Source organism: Cygnus atratus, chromosome 6 (assembly GCF_013377495.2).
Source record: "Cygnus atratus isolate AKBS03 ecotype Queensland, Australia chromosome 6, CAtr_DNAZoo_HiC_assembly, whole genome shotgun sequence".
In the NCBI taxonomy this organism is placed as follows: Eukaryota; Metazoa; Chordata; class Aves; order Anseriformes; family Anatidae; genus Cygnus; species Cygnus atratus.
Genome location: NC_066367.1, coordinates 35886516 through 35904628, shown reverse-complemented (window position 1 = coordinate 35904628; position 18113 = coordinate 35886516). Strand labels below are relative to the sequence as shown.

At 37.2% G+C, this 18113-nt stretch overlaps 1 protein-coding gene across 1 annotated transcript in view; it reads right to left on the bottom strand.

Annotated features, from left to right (window-relative positions):
- Positions 1-17879, bottom strand: part of ARHGAP15 (Rho GTPase activating protein 15) — a 313229-nt gene extending 295350 nt beyond the window's left edge. Inside the window, exon 1 of the mRNA XM_035556046.2 lies at positions 17718-17879. Coding sequence (XP_035411939.1) covers positions 17718-17879 — 162 coding nt within the window. The remainder of the gene's footprint in view (positions 1-17717) is intronic.
- Positions 17880-18113: the final 234 nt, after the last annotated feature.

Here is an 18113-nt window from a genome sequence, read left to right as displayed (position 1 = left end):
ACTCTTTCAGGCTCTAGCCTGATATTTAAGTTTCCTAAAGTTTTGCTATATTCTGCTAAATTTTTCTAATACTAACATCACTGCCTGATGTCATCCAATATATTTTAAGTCATTAGTATCTCAGAAAGCTCATAATCTGTTTCTTGTAACTGAATTGCTATTCAAAACAAATAAATATGTATTGACTGTTCCTGTCTTTGCTGCATCACTATTAATAGCTGCATCACCATTATAGCATGCCTGTAACAATTCTGTCATTAAGAACTTAAAATTAGACATGAAAACAAAGTTCTAGAAATTATTGCACTCCTAAGAGGTCAGAACTAGAAGTATTTGGAAAACTCCAGGACATAAGAAAGGCATCAGTTTGGTCCAGCAGTTGTGGGATTCCCTTCTGTGATATAATATCGAGGGTGAAGATTTTCTATTCTGTTTAGCATTTGGCTGCTTTTCACTGTGTAAAGAGCCTGTCTCTTTCTCTAACAGGTGCCAGTATAAAAAATGCTCAATTTATCAATATATCTCAGGGTGTTATTACCTAGACTCAGTGACTATAGATTTATGAAACAGTGAATACACAGCATAGTGTTTTAAAAAACAAACAGAACTACCTGGAATGTACAATTTCCACATGCTGAAATAATGAAATTGATTTTGCAGTGCTCTGCATTTTATGTAATTGTCTTTTTATCTGCAAGCAAAGTTGCCAAATCAAAAATGAAATAATTTAAGTCTCATATATACAGGTGCACATACTTTCAGAAAGGCAGAAGCAAGCTGGCACTCTGTCTCATGCCAATTTTTAAAATATCTGCTTATATCTTCTTGCAATTTTAAGTATGTGTGCACCAAAATGGAACACAATGGAAGACAAATCTCCCTAAATTATAATTCCTTCATAATTTATTACATATTGCCATAGAAACTGATTTTCAAACTATTTTCTATGTGACTCCAGAAGTATCAAAATTTAAACAATGCTCTGAATAAACATCTTAAAATATTCTAACATCGGCATACAAAGGGCCATTTTCTTCACCGCTCAGATATTCCAAATCCAATAAATGGAGACTGACCTAAAAAAACCCTGCTCCGGATTTGAAGATTGTCAGCTCTATTACACCAGCACATTCACACACAGATATCGAGGTTGATGCAAATGTTCAGAAAAAAAAATTAGCATAAGGGCACATATAATTCTAATAGATGCTTAAGTATAACCAGTTAGGGTTGGAAGTGGTTGGTTGTGTACATACTACTGTGCAAATTCATCTATTTATGGTGCAGATGCACACATAAATGTGTGATTTTGAGGATTTTTTTTCCTCTGAACTTAATTCTTCTATAATAATTACTGAAAGATTAATAGGTAATCAAATGGTATAGATGGACTTTTCTTAAAACTGCTTGCATATGCTTTGTAAGTGATATTTTTCTGAGCCTAATGCCCTCTGTTTTGTAGGTCACACGGATATCCACTGTGCGGCTACTGAAGGCACTTGTCCTTTAGCCTTCTGCCTCACCACATGATTGAGCATCCATATACCTTACAACCATACACCCTGTCGAGTGTTATTCTCTTACATATCACAATTTACCTCCCTTTCTCCACTCAAACATGCAACCAAGCTGAGCAACAAGCTGCTTCAGCTGCCATGTCATTTCAGTTTTTACACATCTTCCCTTTTTATGTGTGCTCCACATCTCCGTGATGTCTCATCTCCCTGTTCCACTGCCATAGGCTACGAGTCAGGAACAGAGCTTAGGCTCAATGTCAAACAGAGGGAAAATGGGAAAAAATTCATAGAAGAGAAAATTAATGGCCACAAACACAGCTCTAAAACTTCCATCTTCATGGGCTTTGCAGATCTCCCTTGTTCCTTAGCAAAACCCAAAGTAGAAGAAAGTACTATTTGTGTAGAAAAAGCCTTAAAAAGGTACGTAGCCAAGGAAAATACAAGACCAAAAAAACATATTGATATAGTTATTTTTCATATTAAGGAATAAATAACTCTGAGAAGCTTGCAAACAGCCCCCTTTTATCTGCAATATCATGCCTCACCATTGTGTCTTGTGGAGGCACACATCTCCAAAAATGCCTCAGCAATTGATAGTCCCAAGCTAAAGACACAGAAATGGAGTCCCAGCCTGAAATCAGGGCTGCTGTGCCTGAAGAGAGGCCTTTCTTTCATTTCCAACAGGAAAAAATCGAGAGTGAAAAGCACGTAAAATCTCTTTTGTCAACAAGTTATCCAGTCACGTCATTAGCTTAAAAATCTTACTTTTAAGCTTTATATATTGATTTTTATCTGTAACAAATATTTTTGTTTTCGTAAGGAACATAGGATGATCATAACCTGTAGTATTTGCCAAAAAAATAAAACTTAAAAATAATAATAATAAAAAAATCACTTTGAAAAGGGTTGACTGCCCTGAGATATGGCTGGCAAATACTCAGGTTTTCTTGGTGTAGAATCATGATCTTCAGTGTCATTAGCTGTTCATTTATTACAAAATCTACTTCATGGCATAAGAATTCTTCAAAAATAGGGACTGTATATTTGTGTTTAAAAAAAAAATAAAATTAGAGATCCCAGAGCTCACTAATGTGCGAGGAAAAGTGGATACTTTGCTTTTATTCTCACACTACAGAATTATTTTGCTCTAGAAAATATAATTTTGTTCAGATTCCTCTCTCTCCCCCAAAATAAATTTATTCTTTATAAAAATAGCACTCCTCTTTTTGTAGATCCCCCAAATCATACAGAAGTAAACATTAATATAGCAAGTGTTAACATTAGTAGGTTATTTGAACCCAGATGTTTTGTTCATGAATAAGTTACTTGATCATCTAAATTATTTATTTAGGAGGTAACACCGTGTTTTACAGGACCCCGTTTCATCTTGTGTGCATACCCTTGCCTGAACATATTTCACATAAGCTTAATAAACCTTTTAACTTTTTAAAATGTCAATACTTCATCTTTTCACTATTTGAAGTGTATAACTTACATTTTGGAACTAACATTGTATAACTGAGCTTAATGCAAATAAACATTTATTTTATTTTTTACAACTTTTGGATGATTAAATCATAGCTGATAAAATAAAATGCCTTTTTTTTTGGGGGGGCACATGAATTCATGATGTATCTTCAGTCTGTTTATTAAGTAATCATATCTGGATACAAGTGTCAACACAATTTATGTTTTGAATAATATGAAGCAGATAACCTCAATTAACAAGTAATTAGAGTCATTTTCCTATTAAGCAGTTTCCCTAATTGTTTTTGAAACCTGGAACTAAAATTGTAATAAATAATAAGCAGCCAAAACATGTCCCTGCATTAGCTTAATCCAGGCTTTTCCACTGGAGCCTGGAAAAAACACAGCAGAAATACGGGCTGAGCACCCAGGGTGCATGTGATCCTGAGAGACAAGGGAAATGCTCTTTTCTGGCTGCAGAACTCAGCATAGCCCACTATTCTATACTTTTTTCTTTATCCTTCCTCTCTTCAACACAGTACTCTTTTTTTTTTCTGATTTATTTTATGAACATGCAATGCAGGAAGGATTTGACCTAACTGTTACTGTAGATTGACTGGAGCTTAGCAGGGGAAAGCCATCCCACAAAGGGTATCACCTCTGTTTAACTACTGCCTGTAGTAGTGCAAATTGATTTAATACCTCAGGTTCTACCTCACCAGCATACTATATCCCTGTTTATGTAAAATAGTAAATATGAATTGGCTTTCCCAAAGAAGTTGGATAGAACAATTTGTGGTTTTCTGTTGGTTGGTCATAAGAGAGAAAAACAAAAAGTAAAACAAAAACTTTTCGCTTTGACACCAATCTCTAAATAGATACATATCACATATCAAATATAATAAATGAAATAGGAGAACAGAAAAATTGTGCGTGTATTTCTCTGTTTTTATTACATGAACTGATGGAAATACCTATCTTGCATTCTGGCTGCTGTTGCCAAAAATGAGGGAAAAAAGAAAAGTCTAGTTAAATCCAAAAAGAAATCCAACAGCTGCTCTTCACCCTAAGCCAAAACAAATAAACAAAGTGAAAACTAACAGAAAATCTACCCAGAAGTTCTAGGGGAAAAAAAAAAAAAAGTTTAAAAAAAATCAAGGGCAATAATATTCTCTTCACCTAGGAACTCCAACCTTAGTCAACTCCTCAGGTCCTTCAGGTCTTACAGGTCTTTATCACAATGTTCTTGTTAATAACGTTCTGTTCTCTTCATCCAGCAAACAGAAATCAACTAAAATGTGATGAAGACATTTTGGGAAGTATGAACAGAAGAATCTAACTACCAGAGACTGTCCATAGACAATGGCAGCTGAAGAGCTCTACTGATAGGACATTGGCATTTTCCCTTGAAGATAAGGATGGAAAAAGATTCTTAAAGTCCATGAAGGAACCAAAGTACCTTTGGCTGCCCTAAAATGTCTCCTAGTTAGTACACATCTAACTTGACTGTCCCCTTCCCCACAAATAAATATTCGCAATGGCTTCTCTCTCTCCAGATCTCCCTCCAATTTTTTCAGCCTTGGAAGACTACAGGACATACATTTTCACCATTTTTAAAAAATTATCTGTAAGGTAATAAATAATAATTATAATAAATTGAAAAGTAATAAATGAACACGCTAAGAAGATACCCTGAGAAATTTCAGGAAGAAATCTGGCAGCTATGGGAAGACATGAGCTGTTCAAAAGGAATACAAACATTTAAATAATATATCTCGCTGGAAATTAGGCTTTGTGAGGAATCCCATTGATTTCTTTTAAGTCATTTTATTAAAAGGTCTATTAATGCTTGGCTTGCACTTTGTGGCTATGAGAGATGTTGGAATGAAGAGCTATCAAAGGTGGCTATCAAAGTTTTTTTCTTTTTTCCATTTAACTTTTTCTAACTATTAAGCTGCTCATTTTGTGGAGACAATCATTAGCGTCTTTAATGTGAAACAAAGCTTCTGGATAAGAGCTGCTCGCTGAAGATCAATATGAGAGATATCATTTCAGTTACAGCTTTAATAACTGTAACAATAGGGAGCCTGGCATCGCTGGCTTTGTGCATTAATGTAATTTAGAATTTACCAGGTACAAATCTTATCAAGCATTAGCAGTGGCTGCACTGGGATTTTCTAGGTAAGGAAACTGTGTGATAAGTGGGAAGTACTTTAAAGGTAAATTTTCATGTAATCAGGCTCATCTGCAATAAATCTTGAAAAAAATTACATGAAGGAAAAAACAAACAAACAAACAAGATTCCTGGAAAACAGTGGCATTTTTTAAGGGATTGGTGGTGTGCGGGCATGTAAAATGCTCAGGGTATATTGGGGAGTCTCTCTTGTTTAGATCATCATAAAGCTCATATGATCCACAAGACTGAAGGATTAGGAGTTTTGGCCAAATTCAGTATAATTAAAGATACTCTGCAAACTACCATACATCGAAATCCACACCTACCTGAACACCCATTGCATAGCTTTCAGCTGAGCTGCAGGAGAGATGAGGAGCTCCTTCCTAACTCACACCTCTAAGACGAGGACCAGTGCCCTCCCAGAATGCCAGCAAAACACCAGCTCTGCAGACCAGGAAGACAACCCTTCATCCATCTGAAGCCCACAACTCCACACAGCTGAAGTAAATTCAGCTTCACCATCCTGCTTCTCCCAGCCCACCCATCCACCTCCAGGTCCTTCAACTCCCTGCCTGCTCTGTACTTTTCACCACCAACACCCCACTGCCCCAATCTTTCCCGTGTTTTCGAGATGTTCATGGTGCTGTCACTTTTATTCTCCTGTAATAGTTTGTCTACAGGCATGTTATTTCTTTTCCCAGGCCTTCAATTTCTTGACTAAAAACAAATATATAAAAATATAGAGATGCCTCCCCCCCAACCAAAAAAAAAATATTAAAAAATCAGTACTGAAAAGGTTAAAACACAAATATTTTGGATCTTCCCTGCAAAGTTATTCTTAAAACCTGATGCAACCAATTGGCAGTTTTTAAAAACAATTTGTTTAACTTGTGTCCAAATGTCTTCAGGTTTTAGTGCTTACAGGTGGCCACTTTAGATTTACACTTTAATTTTGAGAAAGATCTAAACTGGGAGCAGTGAATTTTCGGTTTATCATTTGCTGATAAAAAATGGAAAGCTCAAAGTTGAAGTAGCCAACTACTGAAAAGAGTTGGCACCTGGCACTTTAATTTTTAAACACTGGTTTTTTTTGTGTAATGAGATTATAAAGTATGAGTCTGACTTCAGATTCACAGTCAAGAAGAATGAGCTCTTAAGGATAACAGAACTGCTGATGTAAAGCTCAGTTGGTCGAAAACCCAGGTTTGGTCCAAATAAATACACAAAAGTTTGGATGCTTCTCTGGGTTTTCTACCTGCCTTGGGGCTACAAATGTCACGAGGACAGATTCGCTCATCACAGCTGCAGTGCTTCCATTGCTGGCCACGGATGGAAGATCCAGGAAAACAATCTTTCTTGCAGAGCTCTGGGAGAGGAAAGTGAGGGAAAATGGGATAGAGTATTTCACAACCTTTCAAATTTGATTCCAAAACTGGGGGAAGATTCAGAGATTAGAAAGGATAGCGCATTTTTGCTGTGTTTGTGTTTCAGCTGTACTCCTAAATGCAAATTTTTACTGTAACTTTCAGAGTATGTGGCAGCTTAGACAGACAATAAACAGGAAAAGAAGAGCATAACTGTTTCTAAAGTTTAGCCATCTTCAGTAATGTATTACTTATCACTGAAAAACAAAGATTTATTTATTTTTTTCTCCACAGGCTGTCCACTGAGCAGCCAAGTTCCTTCCTTCTCTCAAGGTGTAGGGTCTTGGGCCCTCTGAAGGGCAAGGCTTGAATTTCAGTTTTGCCACGGCTGTGAAATTGCTGTGTGTGTATGCACACACATCCATAAACACAAAATCACAGATGATCAGCACCTGCTTCCATTAAGGACATGAATCTCACCAAACAAGAAATCAAACAGAAAATAAAATACTGCTGTGCTAACATGACTGGATCTGATCCTACACTTCTTTTTGCTGCAAAAGAGCCACTGGCTTCAAAGGGGATTTGATCTGATTTAGGGCAGGAGAATGCTGCTGTCAACTGTTTGTCTAAGAATAGGCACATTGCCTAACAAGGACACTCCACTGTCTGTTTTAAAATCTCTTCTGAGTGTATTAAACAACATTTAGTGTGCATGTCCCTATATTGTGCAATAGCGCGTGTATTTAGGGCACATGCAAAATAACTTGATCCCCATTTCATTGCATCTGTAGTGCAATTATTTCAGCACAGTAATAAAAGATAAAAAAAACTGGTTCTTTACCTCTCCTGTCATGTTGCATTGGGTCACTTTGCCTCACATGGTGTGATATAATGTAACTCAATGCAAGGAGACACATGTCCCTTCTCATTGGAAATTTAAAGAAATGGAGCTTACTTTTACCCTGTGGGAAACTGTGCAGGTCAGGTGCCCAAGACTAGCTATGGGAAGTTTGATATCAGCTCAGTTTCAGTACCTACATATTTCAAATCTTATGGCATTTTGAAAGGAAATGTGTTAGATGCCACAATTTAGCTGTAATACAGTACTTAATAAAAATAGTGGAAGAGGAATATAATTCCACAGCTTATGTTCCTTGTCAGTGTCTGCGGACACATATTGCCAAAGAGACTCTTTTAAACAATACTTCTAACTATACGTTTTGAAATATATATTATAAAACATGAAAAGCCTGGGAGAAACAATGCAGCCTAAAAGCACATGGGTATAGAATCAAGGGAACAGAACCGATTAATGAAGAAGCCAAAAGACTTCTTTTTTCTTTTTTTTTTTTTTTAATAAAAAAATAGTGAAATAGTTAAGCACAGAGAATATAGATAAGGAAAATGTACAGGGCCTGGGGCCAAGTTCCCCTCTCAGTTACACTAGCTATAATTGTGGAATAGTTCTATTTCAATTAATAGAGTTAATATGATTAGAACAAAATTATCTATGTTATGAGCATGATTGAAACATAACAGTCAACCCAGCTCTGAGGCAGACTTGGGAAAGTGTGCAAAGGAGATAAGCATCATCCTCAATCCTGTTCTGCAGGTAAAGAGACAGAAGAAAGGACCAACAAATAGGTTGGGATCAGGAGAAACATGACAAGTTCTAGTCCAGCTCCTTCTCCCCTTGGTTGCAGTAAATAATTACAAGTTAAGTCTATCATGGAAGCCAAGTGAAATATTAAGTATATAAAATGATCTCTAACATCATGGCATGTTGCTATGTCACACTTGTAGCAAAAATGTATAGCTTTCATAGAATGACAGAATCATCTAGCTTGGAAAAGACCTTAAAGATCACCAAGTCCAACCACCAACCTGACCTACCAAGTCCCATCACCAAACCACGTCCCTCAGTGCCACATCCCCACATCTCTTAAATCCTTCCAGGGATGGGGACTCCACCACTTTCCTGGGCAGCCTGTTCCAATGCTTGATCTCCCTCACCACGAAGAAATTCTTCCTAATGTCCAACCTAAACCTCCTCGCTGCAACCTGAGACCGCTTCCTTGTGTCCTATCACTTGTCACCTGAGAAAAGAGACCTACACCCCTCCTTGCTGTAACCTCCTTTCAGGTAGTTGTAGAGAGCAATGAGGTCTCCCCTCAGCCATCTTTTCTCCAGACTAAACAATCCCGATTCCTTCAGTCACTCCTCATATGTCTTGTTTTCTAGTCCTTTCACCAGTGTCAGTGCTCTTCCCTGCACACGCTCGAGCATAATTCTTTGGGACATTTAGTATCAGGGTGGTAACTTCAGTATCATTAACAATCTGTATATTTGAGGGTCACTGTTTACAGGATAGCATAGTAGAAAAACTAAAAGCACATTCAGAACAGGTACAGGAAATAAGTTTTCCTAATAAACAAACAAACAAACAAACAAAAAGGATTTGTGGAATGGCCTATGAAATAATGAAGAAGACACAAAAGCAGTGAGATTATTTCAATTTAAATTAGACGTTAAATTACAGAAAATAATATTATTCAGAAAATAATATTTTCTGATTATTTAAAATCTCATGTCTAGGTTTTCATATTCTCCTCACTTTCCTTACCAGGACAGACCAAAAGCCTCATTTGGCAGAGTTTGGAACAAGCAAGTTTTGAGCTCCAAGCACTTAATACAACCCCATGATCGTCCTTTGGCTTTGAACAAACTAAGACATAAGGGAGAGAAACATTTGGAGCTGCTCCAGTTCACCTCATTTAATATCAAATTCATAATTTTTGCACATTTTTGATGGAAAGAATGAAGGGGAGGGGTGCATTTTCCTTTTTTCTTCTATACACAGCCCCAGTCACCAGGTACCACCAAGAAACAATGCCTGTCTGCAACTGCTCTGAAACAAGACATATGTGATGTGGCCAATACCTGACCTTACCATAAATTTCCATAAATTTCCATCTTTATTCCATACAATACAGAAAAAATAATAATTTCAAAAGAAGAACAAACTATTTGCACCTTGTCTTTCCCTGTGTGTCCTGACAGGAAGACTCTGACCCTCCCTGGGTGAAAAGGCCAGTGTTTAAGGGACCCACCAGATGATAGGCAGAGAAGCAAGGCCTGTGTTGGACAGACTGTCATCCCCTTTCCAGCAGGCACACGTGCCCTGGTGTTGCCAAATGAAAGGAAATGAAGGTGGAAACTGTGGCTGGCTAACTTACAGGGTGGCTATGGGGTTCCTGGTTGTGCCCTGAGCTCTCACACCTGCAGTGACACCCCGAGAACCACATCCTCCTGTCTCCACAGCCACTGCCAGCACCAAAGACAAAAAGGGCTGCTGAGAGGCAAGCACAAATGAAAAGAAAATACAAAACAAAAGTAGAGCATGTTTTTAGATGGTAAATGAAATAATATTTTCACAACTGAATTTTATTCCCCCTCAGGGCATACATTAGAAAAGACAGAAACGTCACAGCTGTAGAAAAAAAAAAAACACTTTTTTGTTTTTTTTTAAGTTTATCCTATCAGGTTTAATATATATATTTTTAAATATTTACATTAAGTTCTCTGTGAAACTCAAAGGGATTTGTAGGCTTTGAGGAATGCACTGATCCTGTCAAGCATCCCTCAAATCACAGACAACTCTATTAATGATAATAAAAATGTTTCATTCTCTCACTAGATCCTAAGAAAATGATGGAGAGGTATTCGCGGAGAGGATGCAAAACTTCCTAGCAATGCCTTCAGTTGGGAAGGTATTTCACTATTAAGAATAGCTTCGAATATTCCTATTTTCCAAGCGACAGATGATGGGAACATTAAGATTTTGGAGTCAGCAGCTCTTTTCCTATCTAGCATCCCTCCAATTAAAAAAAAAAAAAAAAAAAAAAAAAAAAAGAAAAGCCATTTGGCCTGGGCTCGTGCTTCGGTAGCATCAGCTGCCGGCTCCTGCTTCACCTGGGATCCCTGGTGCTGCTCTGCCCCCTTGTGCTGCCGCCGCATCAGAGCAGCCGCCCGCCTCCGTGCGGGGACCGCGCCGCAACCCCCCGCTGTCACTTCTCGCTTTTCTGGCAAGTTCAAGGTCAGTGCCTAGCTATTTTCAGCTCATCTCTTCTTGATCCATGCAGAGAAATGACAAGGTAACGTGATTTGGGGTCAGCTGTATTACAGGAACCGTTACATAAACGGAGAAAGTGGAAATCAATCCTAGCTGACAGTGTCTTCAGGATAATCAGCGCTCACTCCATGCCGCTGTCAGCTCCCCTGCATCAAACACCATGTTACTTCTGTCAGATCTCTTTAACAAAACCGCTTTCTCACTTTTGGCAAAGTAAATAAATATTCCACTCGGGCTCGCGTTTAGCTCACTGTTCGGGGAACTTTAACACTTTGCACTCGCAGAGCCCCCGTTCCTGCGGGAGCAGACGCCTCGTCCTGTCACGTCCACTGCTGCTTGCGAAGGGTGCTGGCAAAGACAGGGGCGACTCTTAGGAAATGCCCCATCCTTCACGTTTGGGGCCTGGTTTCTCCACGCAGCTGGTCGGCCTCCAGTGCTCTGCCCTGAATCCGGCATCCCAAAGTTCTCACCTACCGGCCTCGTCAGGGCTTTCCCTCCAACATCTCAGGACGCCTTCCTCAATTTGTTTAATTACCATTACTCCTTCTTCACGTAACCAGACATCTCCCCCAGCACAGCATTACAAACGTACCATTTCACAAGATGTGCCGCGTTGGCCGCGTCTGGGTGACAGCACATGGTGTGTCGGTTCAGGGAAAGCACAGCCACGCCATCCCACCCACCTTGTGCTCCCCAGGCCCGCAGAGCTCCGCTGAAGAACAATTTGCCATAATATTAGTTGTCGGTAAATTCAAAGACGGAGCTCCTAAAGCTATAAAATGGATTAGAAGCAATTTAAAAAAGAATTAACAAACTAGAGTAAGAGTATACTGTCAACAAACAAATGCTTCATCATAGCACTGTAATTTGGAATTTTAATTACCCCTCTGCTTCTGTAACAAAACAATGTCTGAACTGGCAGCCATTTGAATCTCTCACAGGTCATTGAGCATTCTAGTTAATTACTCTATGAATAGCCTGTTTTTCTCCCCTCTGGAAACACGTTTCTAATGGCAGTCAAGGTCTGACAAATGTGTCATCTACATAATTAGCTAGGAAGCAACACAAAACATTAAACATGCTTTGTGCCGACAACTATCAAAACATTTCATTTGTTGTCAATTATTCATTACTTTGTAGGTTCTGAAGGGGTTGTTATTATGGAAATAAGTCCAGATGCTAACAAGGTTAGAGTTTTTTATTCAAATTAGTAATCAGAGGGCTAACTTTAAAAAATGTATCCCATGTACATTTATGGCAGCATTCAATCAGTACTAAATTATAAACGAATTTAGTTAAGTTCAAGTTAAAATAGCCATGGCAGAGCACATACACTAATTTGTAGAGTTGCATCTCTCTTTGAAGTTTTAGGATCTAAGCTGAAGTAGCAAACTTTCAGAACCTTTGGCAAGACTAATTTGTGCTTGGTAAATAGAGTAAAGATTTTCACAGCATGAGATAATGTAAGATTGAAAAAAAAAAAAAAAAAAGAAAAAACCTGGAGGTTTTTGAACCTTTTTTTTTTCTATCCTTCTGTCACACTGAGTAAAAGTCAAAATCAGCATTTCCAATTCGTCTGAACTTCAGTTTGGCTTAACAAGGAAGCCAAACCAGTTACATTCACCACTCCCTTAATGGAGCTGAAATGAGTTTATCCGTACTTTTAAGAAGAAATAGGTGCTGGTTATTTCATTTTTCTATGATCTCATTATGATGCTGCCTATCAAGCAATGCAGCTGAAATGGTACAGTGAAAATGTCTGGAGGAGAAATAAATGGCTAGTTTAACAATAAAATTAACTTCTTTTCTAGCCAAGTTTCTTTCAGATGAAGTGCTATAATACATATATGCAACAAAGAATATCTCATAAGCTATATATAAGAAAAATTAGAAAAAAAAATCAGAAAAACAAAAGGCTTCATTCTGAGCCTTGCTCTGATATGCAGCTGAAAAAAATGCCTGCAGACAAAACAGGATCCTGAAAAAGGGTTGGGAGACAACTTGCATTGCTCCAATGAGGAAACTTGTTTATAGAAGGTAAATTGAACCATAGAATATCCTAATGTATATTCTGCTTTCAGTCCCTAAAACACAGAAGTTTATGGTTTCAAACATGAGGCCTGCCCCTCAAGTGGGGAAAAGCAGACAGAAATGGATGGAAAACCAGAGCCAAGGGCTGAGCGAGTGGGTCTGCAGGCACAACACACATTAGATATTGAGTTTGAAAGTACAAAACCAGTGTGAATGAAGTAAGAGGACATATGACATCTAATTTCTGCACTAGAAAGGAGAACAACTAATGTTACCCAACAGATTTTTATTTTTTTTCCATTTGTGTTTTCTGGTTGCCTTTTTTTTTTTTTGACAGTATTCCTGCTCCAGAAGCAAAACTGGACCTGTGCTTATGGACTCACTGCTTTCCCTCAAACCTATTTCTTTCCTACCTGCCCTGAATTATTCAGGGGAACACAGTGCTCATCACTGCAAGCTTGCATTTATTAACAACTACCACGCTAGTCATGGGAAGCTCATATATTTTTCTATTTCAGTACCAGTGCTATTATATGATTTGTGTAACACCTTGAAGGGAACACAGCTCTTTCCTCACAGTGATAAAAGTAGATGCATAAATAATGGACTAGTGCATGATGATAAAATCTGGGGAGAATAAAGCCTGGGCACTCACTGTTAGAACACAATAAAGAGAATATTTGTCACTTTCCACCTTCAATGTACACAACTTTGAAGGCAGGAAGTTTCCTGCTTCTGGAAATATTTTGTCAAGATTTGTGTGTTGTTTTTTTGTTTGTCTGTTTTTTTCCTCCAGGAAAAAGAGTAAACTGGGAAAAAATGAATCCTCAGAAACTTTCCCTAAATAGACTATACTATAAAAGAAGCTGTGATGATCTCTCAGAGATTGAAATAATCCATTTCAGCTAAAACTACCCATAGCAATGAAACTGAAAATACTCTAAAAGAGGGCTGGAGTCTGTCTTGTAATTAACATTAAACAGATATCATATTTATGAGGAAGTCAAAATATTTTGGAAGCCGATAATCCTGTAAGCCTTAACATGGTATAAAAACAACAAATAAATGCAAAGTGTTACTGTTACACATGCCTGCCTGATCAATGGTTTTCACATATTGATCTATAAATGGAGTTGACAGTCTGTGTTGGCTGCACATTTTCCAAGCAGCTCTATTTTTGTACAAAACCAATACGGGCAATTACCTTTGTTTGAGATGCCAAGTCTTATCAATTCAATGTGATTTAGTGTCATTTTAATTAAATATCAGAACCTTCTTCAGGACAATCTATACAAACAAAGCCTCAAACTTGACTATAAGCTTGATTTGAAGTAAACATGTACAAGCCCTACAATTTCAAAATATGGCTCAAAAACTCTGCTAAACAGAAGGCTTATATTTTTAGCAATTTTATTTCTGTCTTTTTTGGCTAGCCATAACTTTGGCAAGTGTTCTATGATCACAGGAGTAAGAAACAAAAGAAGATTGCTTCCTGTTCCTCTGATAATGTATTAGAGAGATAAATAAACCTACCAGTCTGTTTAACCTAATAACAAAAAGCTCTAATACATTAACATTTTGGAATGTCTAAATAGGCTCTAATTCTTAATATAGACACCAATAAAATAAGACATTTCATTGTTCGAAGTTGTCCTGAATGAAGCAAAATGCACTTCCCTGGGGTTTAAGAGATGAAAATAGCAAATATTCATTTACATTGCTGGTTCAAACACTAACATTAAGCACAGAAAGAGCCCTTGCTTACCACAGTGTGTGTCCAGCTTCGTGATTTGTGCTCTTTAAACTCTACATTAATATCAATTTCAACCTTTGCACAATGCTCAAGCATTTCCATAGCAAATAAATAATGAAAACCCCCACGAATCTACATTTCGCTTTTGCATCAGTTAGCTTCTGCATCCCCTATTTGCATCTTTACTACTACAAAATGCACAAGTGCATATGGCCCTACTGATGTATGATGCATATCCTTCTTTGTCACACTGCAGAAAATAATCTGTCCACCTTCAAAAGTATAGCCCCAGGTGTGCTTACAAGCATCACAGCAAATGCTTTAGAATACAACAAATCCCTTAGAGAAAATTATGTATTTTCTTCTCTATAAATCACCAGCGATCTTTTTAGATTTGTGCCTGGTTTTTTGCCCTTTATGTCCGGAGTGTTAATTTTATTTATTTTTTTAAGTATGTTTTATAAATACGTAGTTCTGTTGATTGTTCAAAATGTGCGAAATGCTGATTGCCTTAATCCACTGGAGTCAGGTTTTGCATAAGTTGGGTAAAGAGGATTTGACCCATTTATTAATAGAATATATAGTATAATGCACATGCCTAATATGGGTGGAGAAAGGGTAATATGGAGTCCCTTATTCAGCTATTTCTAGTTTTAAAAAGGAAAAATCTCTCTGAAGATCGGACAAAAATGTTCAGTCAATGTAAAATAGAAAATAAGCATGACCAGTGGATACCTTATGGACTATAATGATCTAAAGAGAAACAGATTCTTCAAAATTGAAAATTTCCAAATAGAGAATCAGGATAGATCCTTTTTTCCTTCTAGCACAAAATAATTGGCTTTGCTTAGCATACTGGTAATGCGTATCTTTCAGTAGGGGTCTGTGTGCCTTTAAATGCAAAAGTAAAGTTTATAAGCATACTGAAAAAGTATGCCATGAAATTACACGATCACTAGATGTATATATATTTGTGTGAGTGTGTGTGTGTATTTATCAGCTGAATCTTTTTCTCTCTAGACCCTTGGACAGCCAGAGACTACTCCCACTAATACTTTCCCCAAAATTCTTCACAAGGCACATGCACAGATTCAGATCTGTCAGTATGCGGTTTATACATGCAATTGATATTTCAGTGGTCTTTTAACTCAAATTACATTGCATTTTAAGCATGTATTGGAAAACATTTGGTTCCTTAGGAATTTTGCTTTTAGTTTGGGTGTTAGCAAACAACTTTAAGAGGCTTATTTAAGTAAATACGCCAAAACACTTTCGGTCTGTCAATATCTAGTCAGAAAATTCTGCATGGCGAAAAGAGATGAAAAGAATTGAAATAGAAAGGGAATTAGTAGCATGGCAAGCTTTCAGTCTATTATATCAGAGCCAAGTTTGCTTGGTAAAATGACATATACTCAGTAAAACTCCGCTTTTATATAATTAGCTACTAAACAAATGTAACACAAAACAACTTTTCAGCTCTCAGCCAGTGAACATATATTGTACCTGCTATGGCTATTGGGATACGGCAGGGAATATTTATGTCTAATTTAACTTTTTTAGAGCCCTTGCTCTGTAACAGTCCAGCATACTATCCCCCAAACTAAAGTTATGTAACAAGGTAATATCAACAATGAGAAACTGCATGATAAAATCCTGCCCAAAAGTGAAAAATGCTAATTTTGTCTCATTTAGCAGCTGGATACAGAAATGCTCATTAGTTTTAAGAGGGTTAATCCTTTTAACTTTTGCATATTGATATGCCAATTATGCCTAATTGTACAAGAGGCATCAGTCAAGGTAATAGTGCATAAACACATGAAAGTTATTAAGTACATCCCAACATGTAATAAAGTAGGTGTTAATTGGTAGCTGAGTTCTGCAGGCTATTGAGGTGGATAATTCATTGAGAGATGGATCACTTGTAATTTCTCTACATAATTCCTTTTGCAGTCTCATGCTGTGATGTTTTCATGCTTGTCAAAAACAACTGCAGCCTAGTGCCTTTTGTTAAACACAGCCAATAAAATATGTTAGGCATCATTAAATATACTTAACTTTTAAACTTTTTCAAAGGTACCGTTCTTCCTGATAATACATTATAGTATTCCCAGAAAATTACAATAAGCATCGTCTCAGGTCTGTAATAGTGGAACATTTCACTTCAGATAAAAAGGAAAAAACATGTACAATGTGTTGTAGGAAATTGTAGGAAATGTTCAAATGGGTAGGAAATGAATATCTTATCAGATGCAAAGACCTAAAGAGATTTTTCTCTCCAGAAATATATGTTATGTCCTTGAAATAAGTTAAGCTATAGCAGAGAAACTAATAATTAAAATGTTGCATTTTTAACCTAGTTTGAATTTTGAGTTTGAACTTAGCATAAAAAGGGCAGAAAATACAGCTGCTATAGTAGGCTTTCTCTATTTAATAACTTTGTTAGAAAGCTGAATATTTCATAGGAATCCATTAGATCAACAAACAAAAAATCAATAGCTTGCATGGTTGTGAAAAATGACTGAGACTTGGGACTCTGTCCCCAGCCAACAGAGTTTTCTCCCTCATTTGCATTCTCTGAGAACAAAATGGATCTGGAGTCCAAAAAGTGGCTAACATTGCATAAATAATTTTGTAACATCATATGGCCTCAGCTGCAAGTTGCCACCATTATGGAAGAAAATTAACCAGGGGAGACTCATACCAATCAGTTTGTTTAGTAGCTCAGGAGGAGTACAGGGGCAGGGACACAACTGGCAATAGAGTTCATCACTAACTATTTAATTTAAAAAAAAAATGGTAATGGATAAAAAATGAGTCAACTCTTTCAACTCTGGCAACTATTAAAATATTAAGATAACTTCAGTGTCTGATTTTTGCAATTCATCCATTCTTACAGAAAGACTTTTTTTCTTGTTACTGACAAAGTTGTCCTTTATTTACAGAGTTGCAACTTCAGTTTCTTTTTCTTTTGTCTGGTTTCAGTGTTTGTCTTTTTAGATGCCATGGCATAATGTAAGTACTATTCTCAACAGCAGCTGTATTTAAATACTGTAACACTCGAGAGTTGAAAGGCTATGATCCTGGCCATGAAAGCCAAATTCTGTCTTTCGGCAAAGGAAAATTGTTAATCCAATGCCTAGCCATACTGTTAAAAATGTATTAGTGTCAATAAATCCCTCCTTGCAAAGGATTATCAAAAGCGTGGTTAAGATACCAGCTCCTACCTTCTGTAGGTTTTAAAAAATTGGTAAGACTTGTGAAATATTTTACTTACAGGCTCAGGAACTTTCACATTCTCGGACAGAATCATAGATTTGCTTTGGCTCAGTCTGTCGTGGTGACTGTTGGCATTTTTGATCCTCATTTGAACAGCTCCCGTACTATGGGAAGGACTTGGCTTTTCAGAAGCCATATCTGAAGTTGTAGACCTTTCCATGGCTACAGGATTGACCTGAAGAACATAAAAGAAGAGTATTAATCTAAGGACCCTTCATTACAAAAAAAAAAAAAATTGTATCTGTGCAGTTTATACATCACTGTAATCTGGAGAAGTTGAGCAATCTTGCCAGCAAGTTATTGATCATCTTTGAACACCAGGATAACTATGAGCTGTGTCAGTCAGTAGTTTTATTATTGTCCTTATCACTCACCCATCCAACTGTCTTGGAAG